A 24,403-nucleotide genomic window follows, 5' to 3' on the forward strand; every position below is an offset into this window, starting at 1 on the left:
GTGTACCTCTGGTGCAAATTACTGACCTCTGTCATCATTTTAAGTGGGGGAACTTGCACAATCGGTGGCTGACTAAATACTTGTTTGCCCCACTGTATATTGAGAAGAAAATAACAGAAAACAGCAGTGGTAGTAATATAATAATAATAATAATAATAACAACAATAAAAAGGAGAGGAAAGAGTATTAAATATTAGAGAATTTAGTTGATATTTGCATTTAAGACAAGTTGGTATTTTATAAAGTACCAAAACCCAACAAACCAGTTTAGACTGCATTCAGAACCAAACAGGAATCCCACTGACTGAAGCCCTTTGTCTCAAATATCTGAAAAACTAAACAGGCACATCAGAGAGGCTGAAGAGGACACATGAGAGTCGATGAGGAGGAAGAGCAGCTGGCCTGGAGTTCAGAGGAAGAAAGGGGCTCTGGATGCAGGTTCCTGTTTATATCTGTGCCTTAAAGTAGAGGGGATTGTGACTTGTTGACCTAAAACAATTCCCCTCGAGCAAAGATGAAGATGAGGTCTCGTCTTTGTTTCATCTCCCATCTTCACTGACGGCCATTAAACAAGTCACTATGGTGCAAACCAAACCTGCCTTTGTTACAAGTTTCATTTAAAACTATCTCAGAGTGGACGGCAAAAGAGGCATTTTTAAAAGTTGATGAATATTTTAAGACAGCATCTCACCTGTTTAATGCTTCTTCCTGTTTCTTGATTTGGGGCATTTCTTTCATTAGAGCATCCCAAAAAACACAGAACTAACCACAACGTTGAATGTACAACCCACTATGAGAAATTCAAAACTACCTTGTCGTCACATCGTGTCAAACTGGACTACAAATGCAAGATTGTGGAAGCTGGTTCTGTCCAAGTTTTCTGATATTGTCAGTTCAGCATGCCCTGTTATCCTCTACACACACACACACATATATATATATATATATCCTGTATATAATCGTTGTTGTATATGCTTTGAAGTCTAAAATTAGTCACATTCATTGAGCAGGTTTGAAATCTTTTGGTCATTCATCCACTTCAAAGACACGTGCACGCTTATAGTACACACACGCAAACATATTGTACAGTTCAAAGCAGAGGGGTGTCCAGTCAGTCTGTCCACATTCATACAATCGTGGGAAGCCTGCAGACCAGTAAACACAATAAACACCCCCAGAGGTCGCCTTCAATCGCCTCTCCTTAGGCTCGACTCAGGTGGAGAAGCTGAGCACACCCTCCCACGGTAGCCGTGTAGAAAAGAGGATAAACAATCCATCCCCAGGACCCCAGGCGACTGGGTGGGGGCCAGCAAACATCCCCTCTCTGTGTCATGAGGGTTTCAAAGGCAGCTTGAGGCAGTTAGAAGTGGTTTTCATATCTCAAACATGTTTCTGCCCTGGTTCCTCAGTGTTTTAGGAAAGAGGTGTGTTTTTAAGGAACAATGGGGGTTGTTTAAATTTGCTGAAAAGACTGGAGCTGTAAATACAAAGAGTCTCCAGTTTCCAGAGACGTTTCTTCCTAATGCACTGAATGAAATCACTTTTTTATTAAAGCAATTAAAAATTAGAACCAGCACTACAAAGATTGTGTGGATGAGCTGCATCAGAGATGGGGTCTAGCAGACAGTTTCCTGCTACTGCTACTTGTCAACTAAAGTAACCGGGCTCCTAATTCTAAGCCTCAAAAAATTAAAGTGGTTTATTTAAAAAAAAAAAAAACTTTTCAGTTTTTTGGATCATGCTGTAAACAAGCCCATTTCAGTGCTGAAGTTAGACATTTTGTAGGAAGCGACTCATTTATGGAGTCAGTCTCAAATGGGCATTTGAGGGATTGCACTTTTTGAACAATTCAGCTGAATTTCGTTTATACTGAGAGATTGCTGCTTGTGAACCTCCTGTGACTTTGACGGGCTGTTTAGTATGCAGCTGACTTAAGAAAAACAAATAAAATCATAAAATAAGATAATAATAATAATAATAATAATAAGCATTTTTACATCACATGATACTTTATTATTTTACATCATTTATTAACATCAGTCTAACTACAATCATGTTTCCATCGATGTTGGGTGGTTTTCAATATCGCCACCTGAGGATCAGGAGGGTCTTCCAACATGCACTGCTGGATGGCCTAGCAGGGCCCTGCAGGGCAGGAATGTGGGCTACACACTCAACAAATAAACAGCTAAAATATGCACTGCATACAGTGTACACATCATACACCTGCTAAAACATCACAGTGAGCCACAGAAGACTAGGAAAGATGAAGTAAAGATGCAAAATATTTTTTAATAAAGTACAGTAGGACCTGTAGTATCTCCATGATTAGAAAAGCAGGCAATGATATGGATTAAAACACAAAAAAATGGAAGACTTTATATTCTATTAGATTTCATTGATGCAAAAATATATATAATATTTAGCAGTCAATCAAGAAAAGCACCAAAAACAGATTTCTAGCGCCTCATACTTTGATAGATCAATCCATTTAAATAATCAGTCTGCACTGACTGTGAGCATTGTAATATGTTAATATTAACAGCACTGCATTTTTTTTTAAAAAGGCATAAGAAAGTAACAACATGAGTAAAAAGCCATGAAAAACCACAGCAGATGATGGTGCACAATTCAAATACATGAATAAAATACAGCTGTACACAATGAAGGCAGCACTGGGTCCCTTGTCTCCCGTGTTAGTACAATACACTGAACAAAGAAGAAGAAAAAAACCCCAAGCACACCACCATATCAAATTCCACTTCAACTTCACGCTAAAATCTTTTCTGCCTTCTGCGGGCCCCTCACTGTTTATCTAGCCAGTCTGCAGCCGTCACAACAATTAACATCACCCAGTGCACATCGCATCTTTTCAATACATGTCCACTGAAGTCCAGTCGCTGTGCAGCTTCGTGCTCTGCTTCGACTGGGGGGCCAACGGATGACCCGCGGGGGAGATGGAGCAGGGCGTTAAAGAATCACGTGAGCCTCGGTGACAGGAGGAGGGCAAGTTTGGATAGTTGCATTGTTACAGAGGGATCATTAAGACAGCCATGACCTCTCACCCCACTTCAGTGCAACTGTATGCCATTGGAGAAAACCTTTGCACACAGATGACGTTAGAAGTGGCCAGATATGGTGCGATGTTCCAGTTTGCAGTCCTGAAATAAGACCAATCTCAGAGCCAGACAGGTCTCTGCATGCATGTCTCCTTCTATCGTTCCATCAGTACCCTCCTCCTCTCTCAACTTTACCTCAAACTTCCTTTTAGCTTTCTGACGTTGCTGCACAGTCCAATTTCGAGCACTGCAGCTGCTGGACATGAGCCAAAGCATGACAACTGCTAAACCTTTCTAGATGATGTAACATTGCATTAAAATCGTTCCCGATTTCAAAACCTTTGTGTCCCTGCACTGGATCTGCATATCATTTTAATTTATTCTAGTTTACATCTTTAAAGGGAAACTACTATGCTTTTTTTCTTCATATTCTGTCATATAATTATGCTAAAATGATGGTGCACTGTGAGACAAAAAACAGGCTTATCGCTGCTCTAAATGGCAGATATTTTTGCCTGTACAATGTCACAGGTGACAAAGCACTCTGGCACACAGCTCTCTGTGAGTGCAGAATCCCCACCCACCTGTTGTTTATGAACAGCAGCCAATCAGAAGAAAGAAATTCATCCTGAACCATGAATTAACCAAAGCTACTCAAGTAGAGACCAAGAATAAAAATATGTCGATGGAAACAAGCATAATAGGTCCCCTCTGGATAGGTTACAGGTGAAACTCAAATAGTGGAATCCTTGTATATAAAAATAAAAACATGCTGCAACATTAGAGGTAATTTATCCTCCTGTGACCTATCCAAGTACATCCTGCAAAAGGTCTTTAGCTTTAAAACATCAATCGTAATAATAATAATAATAATGATGATGTGGATTCTACATTACATTTTATGCTAAATATAACTGTAACTTTAAACCCCTTCCAATCCAAAAACAGCAGACTGATTTGTTCTATCACATTAGTGCGATTAATCTTCTGTTAAAACACAACAACTGCACCACAGAGACTAATAAAGACAGCAGCTTCCTCCCAATTACAACTCGATTCATTCAAATTACCAGACAGGTGTACTATGAAGCAAGTTCAACATAGTCAGGCTTTCTTTGTGTTGGCTGGTTCAACAAAGCCTCAAACTGTGGTTAATCCAGACTGCTGGCCTGCTTTATTCAGAGGTCAATAAAACCAACAGTGATGTTACCAATAAGTCATAAGCTCAATGCTGAAGAAAACTGTTAATTCTGGGATTTTATATGCAAATACATCTTTAGGTTACCATGACAGCTGCAACTTTAAAGCTTTACACCTGTGCATGCAGGTCTGATGCCGTCCCATACTGTAATGAAGAGAGATCAGTGGAATCAGTTTAGTTTTTGGCCAAGCCAAAATGAGCTGAACTGATAACTGACTCTGCTGCAGACCAGGTTACGAGTTCACCATAAGTAGGTATAGAGCGCAAACAGAGCTTCCTTTGTAACACTGAAAACTAACTCTTCACTTCTTAGTACACCTGTCTGGGAAGTAAGAGGTGAGCATCGCAGTAAATAGCAGCTGAGCCTCCACCATTTCTGAGAGTGACCACCAACCACTGTACCCGAGCTATATCTTGGGGGAACAGATACTTTCCATCCTGAGAGGGGTGAGGGTGAAGCTGCCAAAAGCAGTGAGCCACACAGAGAACATTTAAAGGCACGGCGGTTATAGTGTCTAATGGAGATCACTGTGAGCCAGAGTAACTGGGTGCACCAGTGTGACACAGGTACATGCACTCTGGGTCAATCAGGATGCGTGTATGTGCTATAGTAACCAGGCATGATTGTGCGTATTACACAGGTTCTATGTAGAAGAACCAAAGCTTAGAGTCAGCTTTCAGACTCTTTAAATTATAGGATGTCCGAATAAAACAAAGATGTATAAAGTATAATATATAAATGACTCTTTATAGGCTACGACACTAAAGGTTTAAAGTGTGTAGATGGAAAAAAACAAAACAGTAAATCTTACAACTTTAAGAATGAAAAAAGTGACATTGTGGTACAAGTGGTAAAACACTGATGATTTTAGATATGTTGAGTATTTTACTGGGGAGGCACGTTCCCCCTGACGGTTTGGTAAAATCTCCAGGGCATTGTGTTGTAAACTTACAGTAGCTCCTGCCTCCTTATAAGGATAAAAACATCACAGCGAGGAGATCAGAGCACTCTCTGCTGTAGCTGTGACCATGAAGTTTGTACCTGCAGCTCGGTGTGACTCCCTACACACAGCTGTAGCTACAAACTTTACATACAGTAACTGAAAAGACTGTAAATATAGAATAAATACCATTCTTATCAATATTCTTTTTCCCCACAGCAAGCATCCCTTATTGGCTTTTGGTCTGCAACAGTCAAACCAAATTGTAAAAGAAAATAAAAACCGCAACCAATCAGAAACAGTTTGCTTACATCCCCCCTACATTGTGCTACACTCTAAAAACCTGCTTCCAGCATCAGATGTTGATGAGCAACAACATGTTCTGACAGCATGAAGAAAGGAAAACAACAGAAGTGTGGACAGTGGTCACTGTGTGAGTTACTCTAAGAGAAGACAAAAGGGTCTAGCAGCATCAGTGGTTGTGCTTGTCGCCTTCAGTGGATGGCGCCTCCTTCAGGAAGGGATTGAAGGAGGAGCGGACGGCACGGCCCCGGAGAGGCTGCTGCACACGGAAGTTGTTCACCATGCTCTTCTGCATATCCTCCTCGGCTGAGGTGAAAAGAAGGCTCCGGAAGACAGCCAACTATAGGGCAAGAGAGTCAGCGGTAGACAGCAGAGATTTATATCAAACTTCTTCAAAAGATAATATCTTTAGTTTCTGGGTAATTTCAATGAACTGGGAATCCTGAAGCTGAAATGTTGCTGTGCTGGTTTTTATGGGTGTGGGTGAAAATAAACACACCTTCACATAAACCTCAACTGTCATCGGAAACCACTACTGAAAGTTACCTTGAAAGAACAGTTGTTCCCAAAACACAACAGCACATATCCAAAGGTTGGTGTGCAACTCAACTTAAAGTTGCACCAGTGATTCGTGCCCACCATGGGGCAGCAATAACTCTCATACAGCCATTTTCCACTAGTACCTGCTCGGGTCAGCTTGACTTATCTTAGTTTTTAGGGTTTCCCATTAGGTGGTATGTACTTTTTTAGTACCTGCTCGGCTGGAATTCCAATCGATCTGAGATGATCTGAAAATGTGACATCAAGAGACTGCATGCCACCGATTGGCTAGTCAGTGGCATCATGAATCATTAGAGCATCTCACTCACAAAAATCAAAAACCTGGCAACGAGGGAAACAGCTACACAAAGAAGCACTACTTTGGCAGCAGGTATGCCATTGCCTCAACGTCCTCCACTGTTGTGGTGTTAGTGTTGCATACAAATGACAGGACGTTTGGCCACAATGTTGTTATAACAACCTCAGACTCTATTGTAATGCCAAACATCCCAAACTGAGCCATGTTGAGTTGGCTGAGTAGGTACTAGTGGAAAAGGGTTAATAGTAGTCATGGATAGCACGTTAGCAACCAGTTCTACACATTTGGAACAGTGCTTATCCTCAATTTTGATCCCCACCCACTCAAACATGTGTTAATACAGTGTTCATTTACATCTCTGCCCTTATTTGTCTGTATTTGGTCTTAGGATGGACCACATCCTAAGATGTTAAACCTTTTAACATCTTAGGATTTTAACAGAGGAAGGTTTAACAGAGGAAGAAGGATTGAAAAAAAGAAAACAGACACCACCAATCACACTGCACATGAAACGTCGACCCATTGTTAACATTCTTTACTTTTTTGTGTTGTGATTCTTAAAAACATCGTTCTTACCTGCTCATGGCTGACTTCTATGTGCTGTTTCATAATCATCCAGGTAACAGACTCTGTCAGAGGAGGCGTGGTCAGAGAGCCGTGGTACGTCCAGTAGTCATCTGTGTTGGTGGGCAACAGACAGCCGGGGTCGAACCGGTTAAACGCTACTACACTGTTCTGCAGAAGACCAAAGAAACAAATATTCAGTTAAAGCTTGTGGACTTTGCATGATTCACACTTCAAACTGATCCTTAGTTCTGCCTGAAACAAGCCGTTTTAGCTCCTCTCCCTGTGAGTCAACATTTTTCTGCGTACGTCTCAAGTTCACAGCTTCCACTCACAGCCGTGTTGATATTAGCATCCGCAAGTGTAACAGTACAAGTATATTACAGAAAATACACAACAGCAGACTGGATGCACTCTGTGGAAAATTGTAAAATATTTAAAATCATTAAATGTTGACTATAATATAAATATATTTAAAATTTGTTTGGTATGTGTTACACAACATCTGTTATTTAGCACACACTTCTTATTATATTGTTGAACCAACATTCATATCAGACCTTATTAGTGATAAGCTGTGAATTAGTAGTGATAAAAAACAAGGGGAAAATACAATCTGCAGTGAGTCACCTTCAAAAACTACAAGCAACAGTGTAAAGGAAATATAATCATATCTCAGGACAGGTCTATAATGACAGATCAACATGTTAAAATCAAGGGAAAAACTATATCACACCACCACCACCATTAGCAGCTTGAACTGTTAACACCACGCATTGTGGACCACGGATTCGTCTCATTATCACCAAATTCTGACTTGACAATCTGATGTGGGAGCAGAAATCATGATCTGTCAGGACAGTCTGTCGTCGTTTCAAGATGAAAACTGTCTAGGTGTGGTAAATGTGTGCCCAATATAGTCTTGGTTTCCTGTTCTAAGTTAATAGAGTACAGAGTGCTGATGCAACCGCCCGCTTTTGCACGCCACCCTCTACAGCTTTCCAACCACAGAACTGTAGTTTATTGAGTGTTTGTAATTTTCTGCTACACTCTCTGAACTAGACTGTTGTTCGTGGAAAAAAAGCAGACCAGAAAAAGCATATCACCAATAATCAATAATTTCTGCACCAATAATCAATCCAAGGTTAAAAGCACTAAGCTCTTTTGCTTCCTCCCTGTTGTTTCTTGCCTGCATTCTTTTCATATAGCGAGCTGCCTACATATGCTACATTTATTAATGCACAGAGCTAGTGTCATTTACCTCATCTTCAGGTCCTTGGATGCAGTGAATACACAGCTACTGATTCAGTTTGACTTCAGTTCTTTTGACTACTTGGTGAAAAAAAAAAATGAAATTCTCTGTGTGAAAGAAAGCCTGAACCACTAGAGGGCACCACCTCCCTATAAACTGACAGGTACAGAATTGTTGGTCTGTGATGCTCTTTGTCAAAGGTAAATACACTTTCTCATTAAAGCAGAGAAAAAACACAACAGGTATACACACATATGTGTGTGTGACTAACCTTGTGTCTGATTGCAGGCAGAGCGTCCACCAGTTTCTGCAGCCCCTCGTGTCTCTTTCCCACCTATGCAAAGATTAGACCATACTCTGGATTATCGTCACTCACAAATCAGCTGGACGGCTGTTACCATTCTCTCACATAAACACACTGCTGAACGCAAATCAAAAGTAACCCAAAACATATGATTTTGGTCATTGTTTAAGGACTTGAAAGACAGTGTGTGATGTACCTTCAGAAAAACTCCAATAACCGCCAGCCCGTTATCCTCCATCACTGCCTCCTCAAACAGACTGTACTTGTCAGAGTTCCAGTGGACCAAGTGGAGCTAAAGCGGCACACAAAGCAAAGACATGAGTTTGTCTGTATGTGACCCAAACTGTAACAGCTATAATCTTTGTTTTCCTGTTAAATCCTTCCTGTCTTCTTATATTTTTATTTGACCTAGTGTAAAAATTACAGCTTTATTAATTGTATTAAAATATGACACAAAGATCCCATGAAGCTGTGACTCATAACTGCAACTTGATGCTCTGCGCGCGCACACGCACACAGTCACTGGAGTGGAGCTTCTTACATAAGTGTGCGTGAATGTAACGGAACAACATGAAAATAGATGTTCTATATACAGGACAAATGTACGAGTCTGTAAACTCAGATGCTGACAGACAAACACACACTTTGAGGTTTGAGTCCGAATTTGGCGATATAAAAAGAATTAGAGAAACACAGCTGGATGAAAGAACCACAGTTGTATGGCTTAAACAATGTAACCAGTTTTGCACAACGCTTAAACATTTGAAGAACAAACAATTCGAACAGGGTACATGAGTACATATAAAAGGACCACAAACTAAGGCAATATTTGCGCTGTTTCAACAGCACACTGTTGTTTTTTCCATTACTCCTCTCTGTTAACCTTAAGAACTAAAAACTGACTTATACTGAAGGATATTACATGTAAGATTACAAATAGTAAGCATAAAATACCTGCATGACTAATCTCAGTTTTAGCTATGGGCAGTTGGAATTGTTACAAATATGTTTTTTTTAAATACTTTTCCGTTAAATCTACGTTCTAGTTACATCGTAAGCACAAAACCCTCTGAAAACCTGCAATGTGGCCTACCCTAACCCAACACGCACTTCCCCTGGAAATACAACGACACATCCTGCAGCTATCGTGACGGGCCTGTGCAGTACTGCCAATGTCTCTGATGCATTTGCAGATACGTTTTTCACAGTTTTTCAATCAAAAAAGAAAAAAAAATCATAATATTTATCACCTCAATGTAAGGACAAACAAATGTCAGGTAGTTGTGGGAACTATTAATGTCAGGAAACATATGAAACGGAAAAACCTGTGGGACAAATATGTTCATCACCAAAAGTTAAAAAATAAAGTAAACTGAGCAAACAAAGAATGAGGACCCAGGAGGGGAACAAAGTCCCAGGTTTAAATTTGTTTCCCCCATGGGAAGCACCACATAACAAAGAAACATGAGCACAAGATAACTGACAACATGTAAAAGTAGATTACGTCGTAGGCATGAATCTTCCAAAGTTTTATTGCAGAAGTTTAAATGAGCTGTTCCACTGTCCACCTTTTAACAAGTGTCAGAGGTACAGACCCACAGACGCTCAGACTAAGAGGACCACCGTGACGCTCAGGTGTGCAGACAACTGCTAACTCAGAGCATGACAACAGGAAAAAAAAATTAAATTTAGACCCAAGAAAAACCTGCAAGGGTTTAGTTGAAAATCGTTATTTTACTCAGGAAAAAATGTCAGAGACTTCATCTTAGTCGCATCTTTTCTTATTGGCCACATGCCACTGCGAGGAGGCTTGTTTCTCTGTTTGTGTGTGTTGTATTAGCTATTAATCAGAATCAGAATCAGAATACTTTATTGATCCCTGGGGGAAATTATTTTTTGTTACAGTGCTCCATTTTAAACCAACATTAAGACAAGACAGACAATACGCTAACTAAGAATAGTACAATATATACATATATATACATACATACATACATAAGTCACTTATAAATAAATATTTGGAAAAGAAACATGTGTAGCTGTAGCAGCAAACAGTGTGTTAAGTGGATGCGTTGTACAGGGAGATGGCCACAGGCAGGAATGATTTCCTGTGTCGTTCAGTGGTGCTTTTCGGTAATCTCAGTCTCTCACTGAACGTGCTCCTGTGACTGACCAACATGTCATGGAGTGGGTGGGAGGTGTTATCCAACATTGTCTTTATCTTGGACAGCATCCGCCTCTCCGACACCACCTTGAGGGAGTCCAGCTCCATCCCCACAACATTGCTGGCCTTACGGATCAGTTTATTAAGTCTGTTGGCATCTGCGACCCTCAGCCTGCTCCCCCAGCATGCAACAGCATAGAGGATCGCACTGGCCACCACAGACTCATAGAAAATCCTCAGCATTTTCTGGCAGATGTTGAAGGACCTCAGTCGCCTCAAAAAATAGAGACGACTCTGGCCCTTCCTGTAAAGTGCTGTGGTGTTTTTAGCCCAGTCCAGTTTATTGTCAATGTGTACTCCAAGGTATTTATAGTCCTCCACAATGTCAACACTGACCCCCTGGATTGAAACAGGGGTCAAGTGTTTCCTGGTCTTCCTGAAGTCCACGATCAGTTCCTTGGTCTTTGCCACGTTGAGCTGCAGATGATTCTGCTCACACCACGTGACAAAGGAGTCGACCACAGCCCGGTACTCTGTCTCATCATCCCTGCTGATGCATCCAACCACCGCAGAGTCATGTGGGTTGAGCTTTAGTTATAACATTCTTGTGTACTACACTGAGAGGAATGCACTGAATGAGCAGCCTAACAACCTGAAAATAAACTGTACCTCTAATGAGCAACTCCACTTGTCTCTGAAAGGATACATTTACATTTAAACTGAGTGATTGCATTTTGTTTAAAGGAACATGAATTTTACAGGTTGGTGTCAATGTAAGAGCCTTAGGAGCATCCATTGTAGTTATAAAAAGTATTTTGCCGCTTACAAATAAACCTGGTCAGCTTTTTTTTCAGATTCTGTGAGAAATCTACATCATAACTTACGACTCCCCCATGCCGTCAGAGATGGAGGCTTTGGAACCAAGGACTGATAACAGGCAGGATAGTCCTTCTCCTCTTTAGGAACAAATTTTCCAGACCTTTAAAGACAGTTTATCACCTTTATTACGAGACATGTTCATTGAGTCATTGGTTTCAAAATGTCTTCCCCTAACGCTTCGACAAGCGACCATCTCACTCCTATTGAAGCCAAATAAGGATCCATTAGAGTGTACATCATATCGTCCTATATCACTCTTAAATGTAGATTTTAAAATACTGTCAAAAACACTTGCTCTCAGGCTAGAGAAATATCTACCATTGTTAATTTCTCCAGATGAGACAGGTTTTGTGAAGGGTAGGCATGGTTTTTTCAACCTGCGCAGGTTTTTAAACATATTACACACCAAGTCAACTACAACCCCTGAAATTGCCTTATTACTCGATGCTGAGAAGCCATTTGACCGGGTGGAGTGGGATTATCTGTTTTATACTCTACATAAATTTGGATTTGGCCCTAATTTCATTTCATGGATTCAGTTACCTTACTCCTCACCTATGGCACGTGTTAGAACAAATTCGTTATTCTCTTATTTCCCACTTCTCCGTGGTACGAGACAAGGTTGTCCCTTATCCCCTCTTCTTTTTGCATTATCAATTGAACCACTGGCAATTAAACTGCGAGCTGACAGTTGCATTAAGGGCATCTTCAAAGGTGACCAGGAGCACAAAATATCCTTATATGCTGACGACCTCCTGCTGTATATGTCAGAGCCTTTATGCTCTCTTCCCCGTGCTCTTGCCATTTTTGAATGTTTTGGTAATATTTCAGGTTACAAGTTGAACCTGCATAAAAGTGAACTTCTCTGTGTCAACTCTATAGCCAGAAAGATTTCATTTTCAGATTTTCAATTTAACGTTAAATCAGGGTATGTGACCTATCTGGGGGTTAAGGTTACCCACAAAGATCTTTATGAAAGAAACTTTGTCCCGCTGCTTAAAAATACTGAGACAGATCTTCAGAGATGGAACAATTTACCACTGTCATTAACTGGCCGCATCAATTCTATCAAAATGAACATACTACCCAAGTTCCTTTATTTATTTCAATGTATCCCATGCTACTTACCCAATAAGTATTTTATAACACTGAATAAGCATATCTCTGCATTTATTTGGAATGGCAAAAGTCCACGAATTCGTAAAGATTTCATGCAGAGGACTAGGCCACTGGGTGGATTAGCCTTGCCAAACTTTCAGTCTTATTATTGGGCAGCAAATATTCGTAATATGCTGTACTGGATGAGTAATGTTACTACAGAGACTCCAGCTTGGCTCCAAATTGAGTCAATCAATTGTGGCAAAGTTTGCCTATCAGCTTTGTTGAGTTCAGCTCTCCCATTAGAACTATACACCTATAAACGTAACCCTTTGTTGTATGACTCGCTCAGAATCTGGGTGCAATGTAGGAAAAGGTTGGGGTTACACTTAATGTCAATTAAAGCACCTATCTGCTCAAATCATATGTTCCCACCCTCCATGATGGATTCTGCCTTTAAAACATGGGAAAGTAATGGCCTTAGAAATATCAAAGACCTTTTTGTAGATGGGATTTTTGCCTCATTCACGCAGCTCCTGAAGCAGTTTAATGTTCCTCGGCAACATTTTTTCCGCTATTTACAAGTTCGTCACTTTGTAAAGAGTCGATTTCCTTCATTTCCGGAACTACCTGAGGAAACTTCTTTGGATAAAATTATTAATATAAACGTTCATAAGAGAGGGGCGATTAAAGAAATCTATGCTATACTATTAGATCTTCAATCTCCTTCTCTCTTCATCCTTAAAGCACAGTGGGAGAAAGACCTTGGGATGACTATAACAGATGAGCTCTGGCAATCTTTTCTCCGGAGGGTACAGTCTTCTTCGATATGTGCCAGGCATGGGCTCCTTCAATTTAAGGTCCTACACCGATTACATATCTTCAAGGAAAAGTTAGCCAAGTTCTATCCAGGAGCTGACCCTCTGTGTAACAGATGTAAAGCAGAAACAGGTTCGCTCCTTCATACCTTTTGGACATGCCCCAATCTTCATAACTATTGGGTGTCTATATTTAGCACTCTGTCAGAGATGTATAACATTAAATATGATCCTTCTGCTCTAACGGCTATCTTTGGGGTGATACCTCAAGACATCACTTTGCCAAAATGCTATTCGAATTCTATTGCCTTTGCTTCACTTATCGCAAGGCGCCTTATACTTTTAAGATGGAAGCAGGAAGCTCCTCCCACACATGAACAGTGGCTTGCAGAGCTTATGAGGTTTTTACATTTAGAAAAGATGAGATATACACTGGCAGGTTCAACCACCAAATTTCTTAAGGCATGGCAGCCATTCCTGATGTACATGGAAACATTTAAAATGACCACCTTATCATGACCGGATGCCATATCTCTATATCACTATCATAGTTAACTGTACACTGAATGTCCCTTATACATTTTATTTTTATATTTGTTTGTTGTTGTTTATTTGTTTTTTGTTGTTTTGTAGGGGTTTCTTTGGTTTGTTTGTTTTTTCCTTTTCTATTTCTGTTATCTTTTGGGGTATTGTAAATACTGAACAGCATAATACTGTATGCTCAATGTTTTTTTGTTAACATGCTGCTGTGACTGAAAATAAAATTTATAAAAAGAAAAAAAAGAAACAAATTTTCCAAAAAGCATTTCATAGTTTGATTTGTCTGATCAAACAACAGTTTTCCTCTTTGCCTCAGTCCATTTTAAATTAGATTTGTCCCAAACAAGACAAGCATTTCCAGATCATGCTCATATATGGATTCTTCTTTGCATGATAGAGCTTTAACCTGTGGATAACAAGGAATCTGAAAATTGTACATTTCCTCAGTTCAAACACATGATATATTGTTCTATTAGAGATGGCACGATACCACTTTTTTATGTCCGATACCGATACCGATATCATAAATTTGGATATCTGCCGATACCGATATGAATCCGATATACCGTATTTTCACGACCATAAGGCGCACTTAAAAGTCTTAGATTTTCTTCAAAAAGTACGGCGCGCCCTATAGCGCAGCGCGCCCTGTGTGTTGTAAGGAGGACGTAGTAGAGAACACCATGAGAACGCTAAAGGGTGAAGTGTGGGCGTTGATCGTATATACCGGACAATCGCACATACCTGCATAAAAGGACAGATATGTGCATTATGTGGAACATCGTTGTTTTAACAACCCTGAAAATGGCAAAGAGACATGCTTATGAAGCACAGTTTAAACTGAAGGCCATCAGCTATGCGGAGGAACATGGAAATCGAGCAGGGGCGAGAGAATTTAAGATTAACGAATGGATGGTTCACAAATGGAGGAAGCTAGAAAACAAGCTCCGGCAGGTCAAGAAAACGCAGCTGAGTTTCCGCGGACATAAGGCGAGGTGGCCCGAGTTGGAGGAAAGACTCGAGCGGTGGATCATCGAGCAAAGAACGAGCGGGAGAAGCGTTTCGACGGTCACCATTCGGCTAAAAGCAGTTTCACTAGCTGAAGAGATGAACATTGAACATTTCCTTTTTTTTTTTTTTTTTTAATTTCTTTTTTTTTTTTCCATTTGATTTACCTTTTATTGTTTATTTTATTTTCACTTACTGAATACGGGACAGACTTGACTGGGGGAAAGAAGGGGAGAAAGAAAGAGGGAAAGAGAAACAGCTGAGAAGAGGGACGGGGGAGAAGGGCAAAAGACAAAAACCAACAGAACGGGCAGAGAAAAAACAAATGCATATATCAATCACCTGGATCACCTGCTGAGAAAGAAAAAAGAAAGCAAGCAGAAGAGAACAAGAGTAATAGAATAAACAACATCACAATGATATATGGGAATATGACAGTAAATACTAAATGTTAAACATTATTGTGCAGCACATAAGATCAACAGAACACAGTGTGCTTTGAGGTAGGAGCCAAAAAGGGTGTAGTTTGTGGGTGTGATCACCCGTGTGTACACCTGTGAGCATGGACGCGCTTGTTTTTTGTTTTTTTAAAAGGTTCCTTCATGTAATAATCTGCTAGAGGGTGTGGGGGGGCCACAGCCCCGTCCTCCAGGGCGTGAAGCAGGTGTGGAGGAGATCAAAACTCCAGACATCCAGAGGCCCCCAGAACACAAGAGACCAAGGAAGACCAACAGAGGGGCAGCCGCGCCACTGTCCCAGTAAGAGCTGAGGAGAGTCCCAGATGAGGGCTCACTCAGCAGCCGCGGAGCAGAAGCCAGGGGGAGTTGCAGTGACGCGCCCGTGAGCTCCGCCGGCAGCCAGCTGCGCCTGAGTGACCGAGCCCCAGGCCGAGAGGCCGGGGGCACCCCACCTCCGAAGTGGCCCGAGCGAGCCCCAGGCTCCAGGCCCCGATAAGCGGCCGCCAAGGAGTGAGCCGGTGTGTACCTGGACGCCCATCCCCGGACACAAAGAACCACCAACGCACCGATGTCTGAAGGGGTCCGCCACTGGCAGGGGAAGTGGTGGTAGGGGGAGATAGGCCTCCAAACCTTGGAGGGCCTGAGATGTCCCCAGAGAGGTGGCGCCTGACACCCAACCTGACATATAGACACAGACATACAGGCACACATAGATACAAACATCCATTCCCACCCTCATGCTCTCATATGCACTTACTCCACACTCAACCAACGTGGAGACAGACATAAAGAGACGTTGTACACACGATCACACTCCCCAAGCGTACTCTACAAACCGGGTCTAGGTGCCCCCGCCCCTGGAGGGGGGAACTGCACCCAGACCCAGGTGGTGTTTCCCTTTTCCCTGCGGTGGGGGGAGGCAGACCGCCCCGACTCCGCAGCAGCAGGAAGGCTCCACACTCCAGACCGCAGTCGGACGGCCAACTCCTCCTCCTAGTCCTAGCCCCCCTGCTCCAGCAGGTCGCAGAGAACGGGGGTGAGAGAAGACTCCAAACCTCCCTCCACCCGCTCATTGTAATGTTGATGCATGTGTGTTCTAAGGTGCATTTAAAACCCAGGAGGGCATGGAGCTACCTGCCAGAGAGCAGCAGGTAAGCACATGGTCCCTCCTGCTAGCCCTCAATGTCTACGTGTATTTAAAATTGAGAGGTGGGCAACGATGCCAGGGGTGGGGTGTACACCCTGATGGTACTTTGGACTCCGTGTATCGTGCCCACCCCCAAGATCCTATATGTATGTGTAATGAGAGTGTGAGTAATGTGAATGTCTAAGTTGTGGGATAAAATTGAGGCAGAGGCAGCCAGAAGGGGACAGAGGGGGGGGGTAGCCTCCTCTGCACCCTGGTGACATACCCCTACTCCAAGGCCCTGCATGTGTGGGTGGTTGTGGTGGAGCGGGAAGAGGGAGGCAGCTGGAGATGGGGAGGGAAGGAAGGGAGGGGCAAGTGACCCCTCCCTGGGGCCAGCTCCCCCGCTGACCCCAGTAGGCACCCCCATACTCCGCGACCCGCCAGGGAAAGGGGGCCCAGGCCCATCCAGACCGGGCCCAGTGCAGCAGCGCCGCCCGGCCCCACAGAGCCCGGGACAGTCCACCCAACCCCACCACAGAGAAAACTGCACCCAACCCACCATCCACTCATCTTCCAGACTACATAAGACAATAAACACCCAGGCTGAGATCTTCCTCCACCTCTCCTGTATCTCCCCCTCCTGCAGAGGGAGCTCCTGAGGAGAGGAAAGCTCCTGCAAGATGTGACAATCTCCCCCACCAGTTGAAGAGCCCCCCAGGTGGCTCGACGCACCGGCGGCACCCTGCTCCAGGGCTGGGCCCCCATGCACCCACCCGCCCACAACCCCGGCAACACACCAACCAGGACCCAAGCCCCCGAGGCCCGGTCCGGGTCCCAGCCCAGAGACGGAGCATCCCGAGAACCTCACGCCCATCCCGGACCCACCCAGGGCCAGCCAGGCTACCAGGTCAGTAACCCACGTCCGTCAGCACAGACCCTCCCCTAGCCCCGCTGCACGCAGCCGCGAGGAAACAGTCACCGGAGAGCCAACAGAGCCCCTAACCGGACATGACTGCTACCCCGGGTTGAGCCCCCCAAGGAAGATGCCTCCGGGGAACCCCCCGACGCCCTAAGCCTGTCCCTACCCCCACACCAATCACAACAGTGAAGGCGGGACCAAACTAGGACCCCCCACCCCCACTAGGTGATGGAGCTGATCAAAGGAGCCCAGAGCAATTGATCTGATGTGGTGGCAGAGGCTGTATCAAGACTAATGTAATCTAATAGATAATTTCTATATTGGTTAGAATTAAGATTATTTTTATTTTTCCAGTTCATGAGGACTGTTTTCTTGGCTATGCATAGGGCAGTGAAAACCATATGGGCGATATTCTTTTCTGAAGTGACATTATCTAAGCTGCCCAACAAACACACTAAGGGGGAAGTTGGAATGTTACATTTCAGACACTTCGATAAGTCTTCACATATCTCGCGCCAAAACTTCTGAACTGGTGGACAGAACCAAAGAGCGTGGATATAATTGTCCGGTGAATTGGTTTGGCAGTGTGAGCAGTTGTTGGTAGACGTAAAGCCCATCTTGAACATCCGATGACCTGTATAGTGCACTCTATGTAATATTTTGTATTGAATTAATTGAAGACTGGGATTTCTAATTAGATGAAAGGTTTTTAAGCAAATCTGAGACCAGAAGTTTAGGTCTAAGTTAACTGATAAATCCGCTTCCCATTTTGCAATAGGAAGTGATATTGATTCATCTGTTTTAGAAAGCATTCTGTATATTTTGGATAGTAATTTGGGGGGTTTAAGAGTAAGAAATTGAACCACACTTGGTGGTGTTTGTAGTTCAACTTGACCCGGTTTAAATTTCTTTTTTACTATGGATTTAATTTGTTGATATTCTAAAAATCTTTTCTTGTTGATCCCATATTGTGTAACTAGTCCGTCAAATGAAATAAATTCTGTTCCTTCTAGTATATGTTCTAAATATTTGATTCCTTTATCACTCCAATCTGAAAAGTTTATCATATTATTGTTTTGTAATATGTCAGGGTTGTTCCAGATAGGTGTACGTTTGCATGGGATTAATGAAGACGCCGTCAATTTTAGAAACTCCCACCATGCTGTCAGAGAAGAGCTGATGTTGATGCTTTTAAAGCATTCATGTCGTTGGATGTTTGAGCTGATAAATGGTAGGTCTGAGATCTCTAGATTATTGCAGAGTGCTTGTTCTACATCTAGCCAAGGTTCATCTAAGAGGGTGTGTTTTAGCCATCCTGAGATAAACTGAAGCCTGTTGGCTAAGAAGTAGTGCTGAAAGTTAGGCAGTTCTAGTCCTCCTTTATCCTTGGTCTTTTGTAGTGTTTTTAAGCTTATACGTGGGGGTTTATTTTTCCAAAGGAATTTGGACATACATGAATCTAGAGATCTGAACCAATCTTGTGGCGGTTTAGTTGGGATCATTGAGAATAAATAATTTATTTTTGGTAAGACCATCATTTTTATAGCAGCAACCCTTCCCATGAATGATATGGGTAGACATTTCCATCTAGCCAGATCATCTTCTACCTTCTTTAAAAGTGGGATATGGTTTAATTTAGTTAGATCTGCAAGCTTGGGAGAAACATTAATACCTAAACATTGAACATTTCCAAGGAGGTCCGTCTTGGTGCTTTCGTTTTATGAAACGGTGCCATTTTTCCATCCGGACCAGGACTACGGTAGCGCAGCAACTTCCAGCGGATTATAAGGAAAAGCTGGCCATCTTCCGCTCCTACTGCAGCAAATGCATCGCCGACAAAAACATCCAGCCCAGCCACATCACTAACATGGACGAGGTCCCGCTCACTTTTGACATCCCGGTGAGTCACACTGTGGAGAAGAAGGGGACCAGCACGGTAGCGATACGCACAACGGGGTATGAAAAGTCTTCTTTTGCTGTTGTGCTTGGCTGCCATGCTAATGGACAGAAACTGCCGCCTATGGTGATTTTTAAGCGAAAGACTTTGCCTAAAGAGAAGTTTCCAGCAGGAATCATCATTAAGGCAAATGAAAAGGGCTGGATGGATGAGGAAATGATGAAAGACTGGCTGAGGGAGGTGTATGTAAGGAGACCAGGTGGTTTTTTTCCACGCATCACCATCGCTCTTAATCTGTGACTCTATGCGTGCCCATCTCACAGCCGATGTGAAAAAACTAGTGAAACAAATGAACTGTGAGCTTGCTGTCATTCCGGGAGGCCTGACAAAGGAGCTCCAACCGCTGGACATCGGTGTGAACCGCCCGTTCAAAGTAAGGCTGCGAGCGGCCTGGGAGCGATGGATGACCGATGGAGACCACAGTTTCACCAAGAGTGGAAGGCAGCGCCGGGCGAGTTACGACACAATTTGCCAATGGATTGTAGATGCTTGGGCTAACATGTCTGCTGGCACTGTTGTTCGAGCTTTCGCAAAAGCTGGCATCATTTCCAAGGAGCCGCACGGCACGGAAAGTGACTCTGACAGTGAAGAAAGTGAACCTGGCATGTTTGATGGAGATTTAGCGCAGCTGTTCAATTCAGACACAGAGGATGAGGACTTCGATGGGTTTGATTGATGATAAAAATGTGAGTACCAAACTTTGTTTTGCTCCTGCTTTATTTTTAAATATGCACACTTGTATGCTTGTGTGTTGTTGATGATGACGATTACTGGTAATAGAAATGTGAGTAAGGTACCGAACTCAGGTTTGCTCCCGCTTTATTTTTAAATACGCATACGGTACTTGTATGCGCCCTATAATCCAGTGCGCCTTATGTGTGTGTTAAATACAGTAATGGCACACATAACTGAGACTGCGCCTTTTAGTACAGTGCGTCTTATGGTCGTGAAAATACGGTAGTCTTTTTTAATCAACAAAACTGTTTTTTTTTTTAAATATCTTGCTGCATTTTCTATAAGTTCATACTCAAGTTTAAAACAACAACTACACTAAAGCTATTCTGTTATACCTATATGCAAAAAAAAATATTTCATAGTTCCGAAATACTGATCAATCTAATAAACTTAAACCTACACCATCCTCCCTATTCTGGTATTTTAAAGAGTACTTAGCGTAAATATTAAGCAACCTAACTAATAGGGTTCCAACTCCCAGCAACAACAAAAATAAATAAATAAAAAATAGGGAACCACCCCCCACCCTCCACCTCATGATGCTTAATCGACGTAATCAACCTTAATTTGATGCAGTGTGAAAAAAAATGCACAGAAATCAATTATTTTTCAAGAAATATTAAATAGATTCAACATCTTTCTTCAACAAAATTGCAGACTGCACAGATGGTACCTTCCCAAAGGAAAAAGTACTATAGCTTACTAGGGTATATATATATTAGACTTAATAGTCACTATATACAGTAATTGACTTCTATTCATTTTACATCAAATTAAAACTTTGGGTGTCAGATAATTATTTATTAAAAGCTAGACATTTTAAATGAGAATAAGAAAGAAAAGTATGACTTTGTGTCCCCCTTTTCCCTGTTAATGCCCTATCGCCCCCCCTGGCTAAACTTTGATCCGCCCCTGCACAGTTACCAGCTGTCAGCTACGTAGAAAAGGATCCTCGAGTAGAAAGTAATATTAAATACATTCTAACAACAGCTTATCAAGCTTAAACGTGCTGCTGTTGTTCAGCCGCTGGTTTCCTCTTTCTGGTGCAAAGTGGGCCAAAAACAAAGAAGAGAGATGGAGTCCCGACAGAAAAGCCGATCAGCTGATCATTAAGCAGTTTCATGATTGAAGTAGCAGCAAGAAGAGGCAGTCGCTTGTTAAGCTTAACGCAGGAATGCTTTACAAACATTCAGAGATGGACTTACACACTTGCTTTACTTCTCTCGGGGATAACTTTGTCGGAGATGAAATGCCGGGTTGCTAGCGAAGCTCCACATGCTATCCAGACCACCGACAGGTCCCGCATGCCACAGCCGCTCTATCACGTGATGCATACTGCTCCGACGTGCTAACGTTCTGAGGCGAGTTACGGCGTGTTGCAAGTTTTGTGAGGTGCTTTCGTGATATTTAATGGATCGGATTACATTTTTTATTTTTCTCCGATATCCGATCCAGTAATTTAGGTCAGTATCGGACCGATACCGATACGTAATATCGGATCGGTCCATCTCTATGTTCTATATTGAATAAAGTAGGGGTTTATAAGATTTTAAAATCCCTCTATTCTGTTTTTAGTTACATTTTAAACAGCGTTCCAACCTTTTTGGAGTTGGGGTTGTAATATTACTTGAGTTGAGTTCAGGCAAGCATCAATACAATAGTGGGTTCAGTGAGGGGTTATGTAAAGATCCAGTGATGCAGAAAGTAATTGCAAATGACTGACAGCGAATTACCCCCCCCTCCCCCTCCCCTCTCTCTCAATTACCTGCTTCTTAAGTAATACCTATGTGAGTTTCCATTCAGCGGCTCGTTAAACAATAGCATACAGTGTGCAGTGCTTCTGCACTTAGCATGCTACATTAATCCAGCTGCTGCAAGGTCAGGGCTTTTTAAGCATCAACAGAGTGTGTGCATAGGGGAACACTGCTGTTACAGGTATGAACACGCTCATGTACTTGGTGGTGTTTTGATCTCAGGTGATGCTAATATTGTGGCTTTTGTTAAAAAAATAAAATCTTGTAAATCCAAAATCTGTAAAAACAACAACAACAACAACAACAACAAAACAAACAAAAAACAATCTTATTAAAAAGCATCTAACATCTGAATTTACTGCACTGATGCTGAAGTCCATTCAGTCAGTCACTAATAGATGTGCAACAGACTTTTAATAAGAGAGAACTAAAACAATGCCTTTCAGGCTGAAGTTTTAATGGTAAAGAAGTGGAATAATCTCCACTGGCTCAGTCTCTTCCCCGATGTCAACCAGACGGAGCTGAACATCACTAAAAGCAGAAAGACCCACAAACAACCACTAAAAGCAGCCACAGTGAAGGTTAGCAAAACACCACTAAGGAGGAAAGCCAGTCTTTGGTGACGTCCATGAAAAATAAGCACTTCTGTTATTGTTGTGCGAGTTTATCCTATTAAAATTAAAACCCAGAAAATAAGGAACTGTGCATAAAATAGCTGCATTTTGACATATTATTATTATTGCATATAAATATTAATGTTCAACTTCTTAAATTAAAACCTTAAGAGTTTCCAGGTGAGCCTGTCTTAGTTGTGTAACTGCAACTTGTATATGGTCAGCATAAATTACAAATCCCACAACACATAATCTTGTGCATACTTTCCAAGTAATATATAAATGTTACGAGCTCTTAGATTGACCAGCGACATAATCAAACAACATTAGTGAAAATTAGTGCACATCAGAAGGGGACTTGGATAAATTCATGGTAAAAATGATGGCTGTGAACATTTACGTGACCCCATGTTTTCCATGTGTTTGTGTTGGTGTATGGAGGTGGCAGCACTGCTGTACCTCAGCGGGGAACAGCTTCTTGTCCACGGTGTGCTCTGAGCCCCAGGCGTTGGTCTCACCCCAGTGGAAGTGGAACTGGCAAAGCCTAAATTTGTCTTCCATGGGGCCCCCTTGTAGCGCTGCAACCATAAAGTTCAAGGACATGAAAAATCAGTGCATCAAACATGGATTCGTCCAGAGGAAATAGCTTATGTTTCGAGGAATTTTTAATTACTTGTTTCCTCCTTCAAAGGGTGGAAATTATCAGACAAAGACTGACTGTTCAGAAACAGGTTGTTCAGGGAGTAATACTGACAAATTTCCCACGTGTGGGACTAATAAAGGTTATCTTATCTTATCTTATCAAACATCCAGGAAACATTAAGGTGAGAACGAGGCTATGAAAGAATAATGTTTTATTGTCCTCACAGTATCTGTACACTGACAAGGCCTCTCGTTCTCCAAATACAGCAGCATAAAGGTTTCTGTTGTCAAAAAAATAAAGGCTAAAGTTCTTCACAAAGTGAAGTTTATAAACCTGTTATTGTTCTCGCAGACTAAGCTTTAAAGCTTTTAATACAAAGACTGGCAGCATGTGACACCCTATAAAGTGTATTGTTGTAATCTCACCAAAACATGATTTATATTTAGAATCTTAATGGGTAGTAAAGTTAGTGTTTTGGCACACCCCAGTAATTATACCAAAATGACACTTTAAGGACAGGGTACGTTGCACTTTTAAGGGTCAGCACAAACATACAAGTCACATGACAGCCCACATGGCACCTTTAAGAGCAGTATTGCTTACTGGATTTTCCTACATATTGAGTGCTCTTTAAGGGGGAGTGCAGGAAAAGATAATCCCCTTGTGTAGACCAAAACATACATTCCTACAGCTGAGATTTCCCTTAAATTCTTCCCGATTTAAATGGAAGCTACAGACCTGCTGCCATCTGAGCAGGCAACAAAGAGGAACTTACATGGTACAAACTGTAATCTTACTTTCTAGGTTTCTAGGGAGTAATTACCTGAATAACTTAATGTGTACTGTTTGGAGTATTTTAACTAAATATATACATGCAGATTACAAAAGAGTACTTACTGGACTTGTCTGTAGTGTCATCGTACTCGACCAGAAACGAGTAACCGTTGTTCCAGATTTGTTGGCAAGTATGCGGGTCGTATTTGGTAACCAGAGGCTTCAGCTTTGAATCAAAGATGCTCTTGCGTACGACAATATCAATTGGCGACTGACGATCCCCTCCTGGTACCACGAGGGGTCCCTGCCACATGGGATGCACTGAAGGAGATGAGAAGGAGGAAGAGGAAAATGTAAAAAAAACAAAACACAAGTTAGTGATATTGAAGATTATCGTTTTCCAGTCAGAGTTAAAAATTCTTGACAAAGG

At 42.0% G+C, this 24,403-nt stretch overlaps 1 protein-coding gene across 3 annotated transcripts in view; it reads right to left on the minus strand.

Annotated features, from left to right (window-relative positions):
* Positions 1–1,990: 1,990 nt before the first annotated feature.
* The window catches only part of ca5a (carbonic anhydrase Va), a 28,881-nt gene continuing 6,468 nt past the window's right edge, over positions 1,991–24,403 (minus strand). For all 3 annotated transcript variants that reach the window (XM_082540542.1, XM_082540540.1, XM_082540541.1), the window contains 6 exons: positions 24,097–24,294; positions 23,016–23,134; positions 8,680–8,775; positions 8,451–8,513; positions 6,940–7,098; positions 1,991–5,844 (listed from right to left, as the gene is read on the minus strand). In XM_082540542.1, coding sequence (XP_082396668.1) covers positions 5,674–5,844; positions 6,940–7,098; positions 8,451–8,513; positions 8,680–8,775; positions 23,016–23,134; positions 24,097–24,294 — 806 coding nt within the window. In that variant the 3' untranslated portion in view covers positions 1,991–5,673. The remainder of the gene's footprint in view (positions 5,845–6,939; positions 7,099–8,450; positions 8,514–8,679; positions 8,776–23,015; positions 23,135–24,096; positions 24,295–24,403) is intronic.

This window comes from Aulonocara stuartgranti, assembly GCF_965226115.1.
Source record: "Aulonocara stuartgranti genome assembly, chromosome: 7".
Taxonomy (NCBI): Eukaryota; Metazoa; Chordata; class Actinopteri; order Cichliformes; family Cichlidae; genus Aulonocara; species Aulonocara stuartgranti.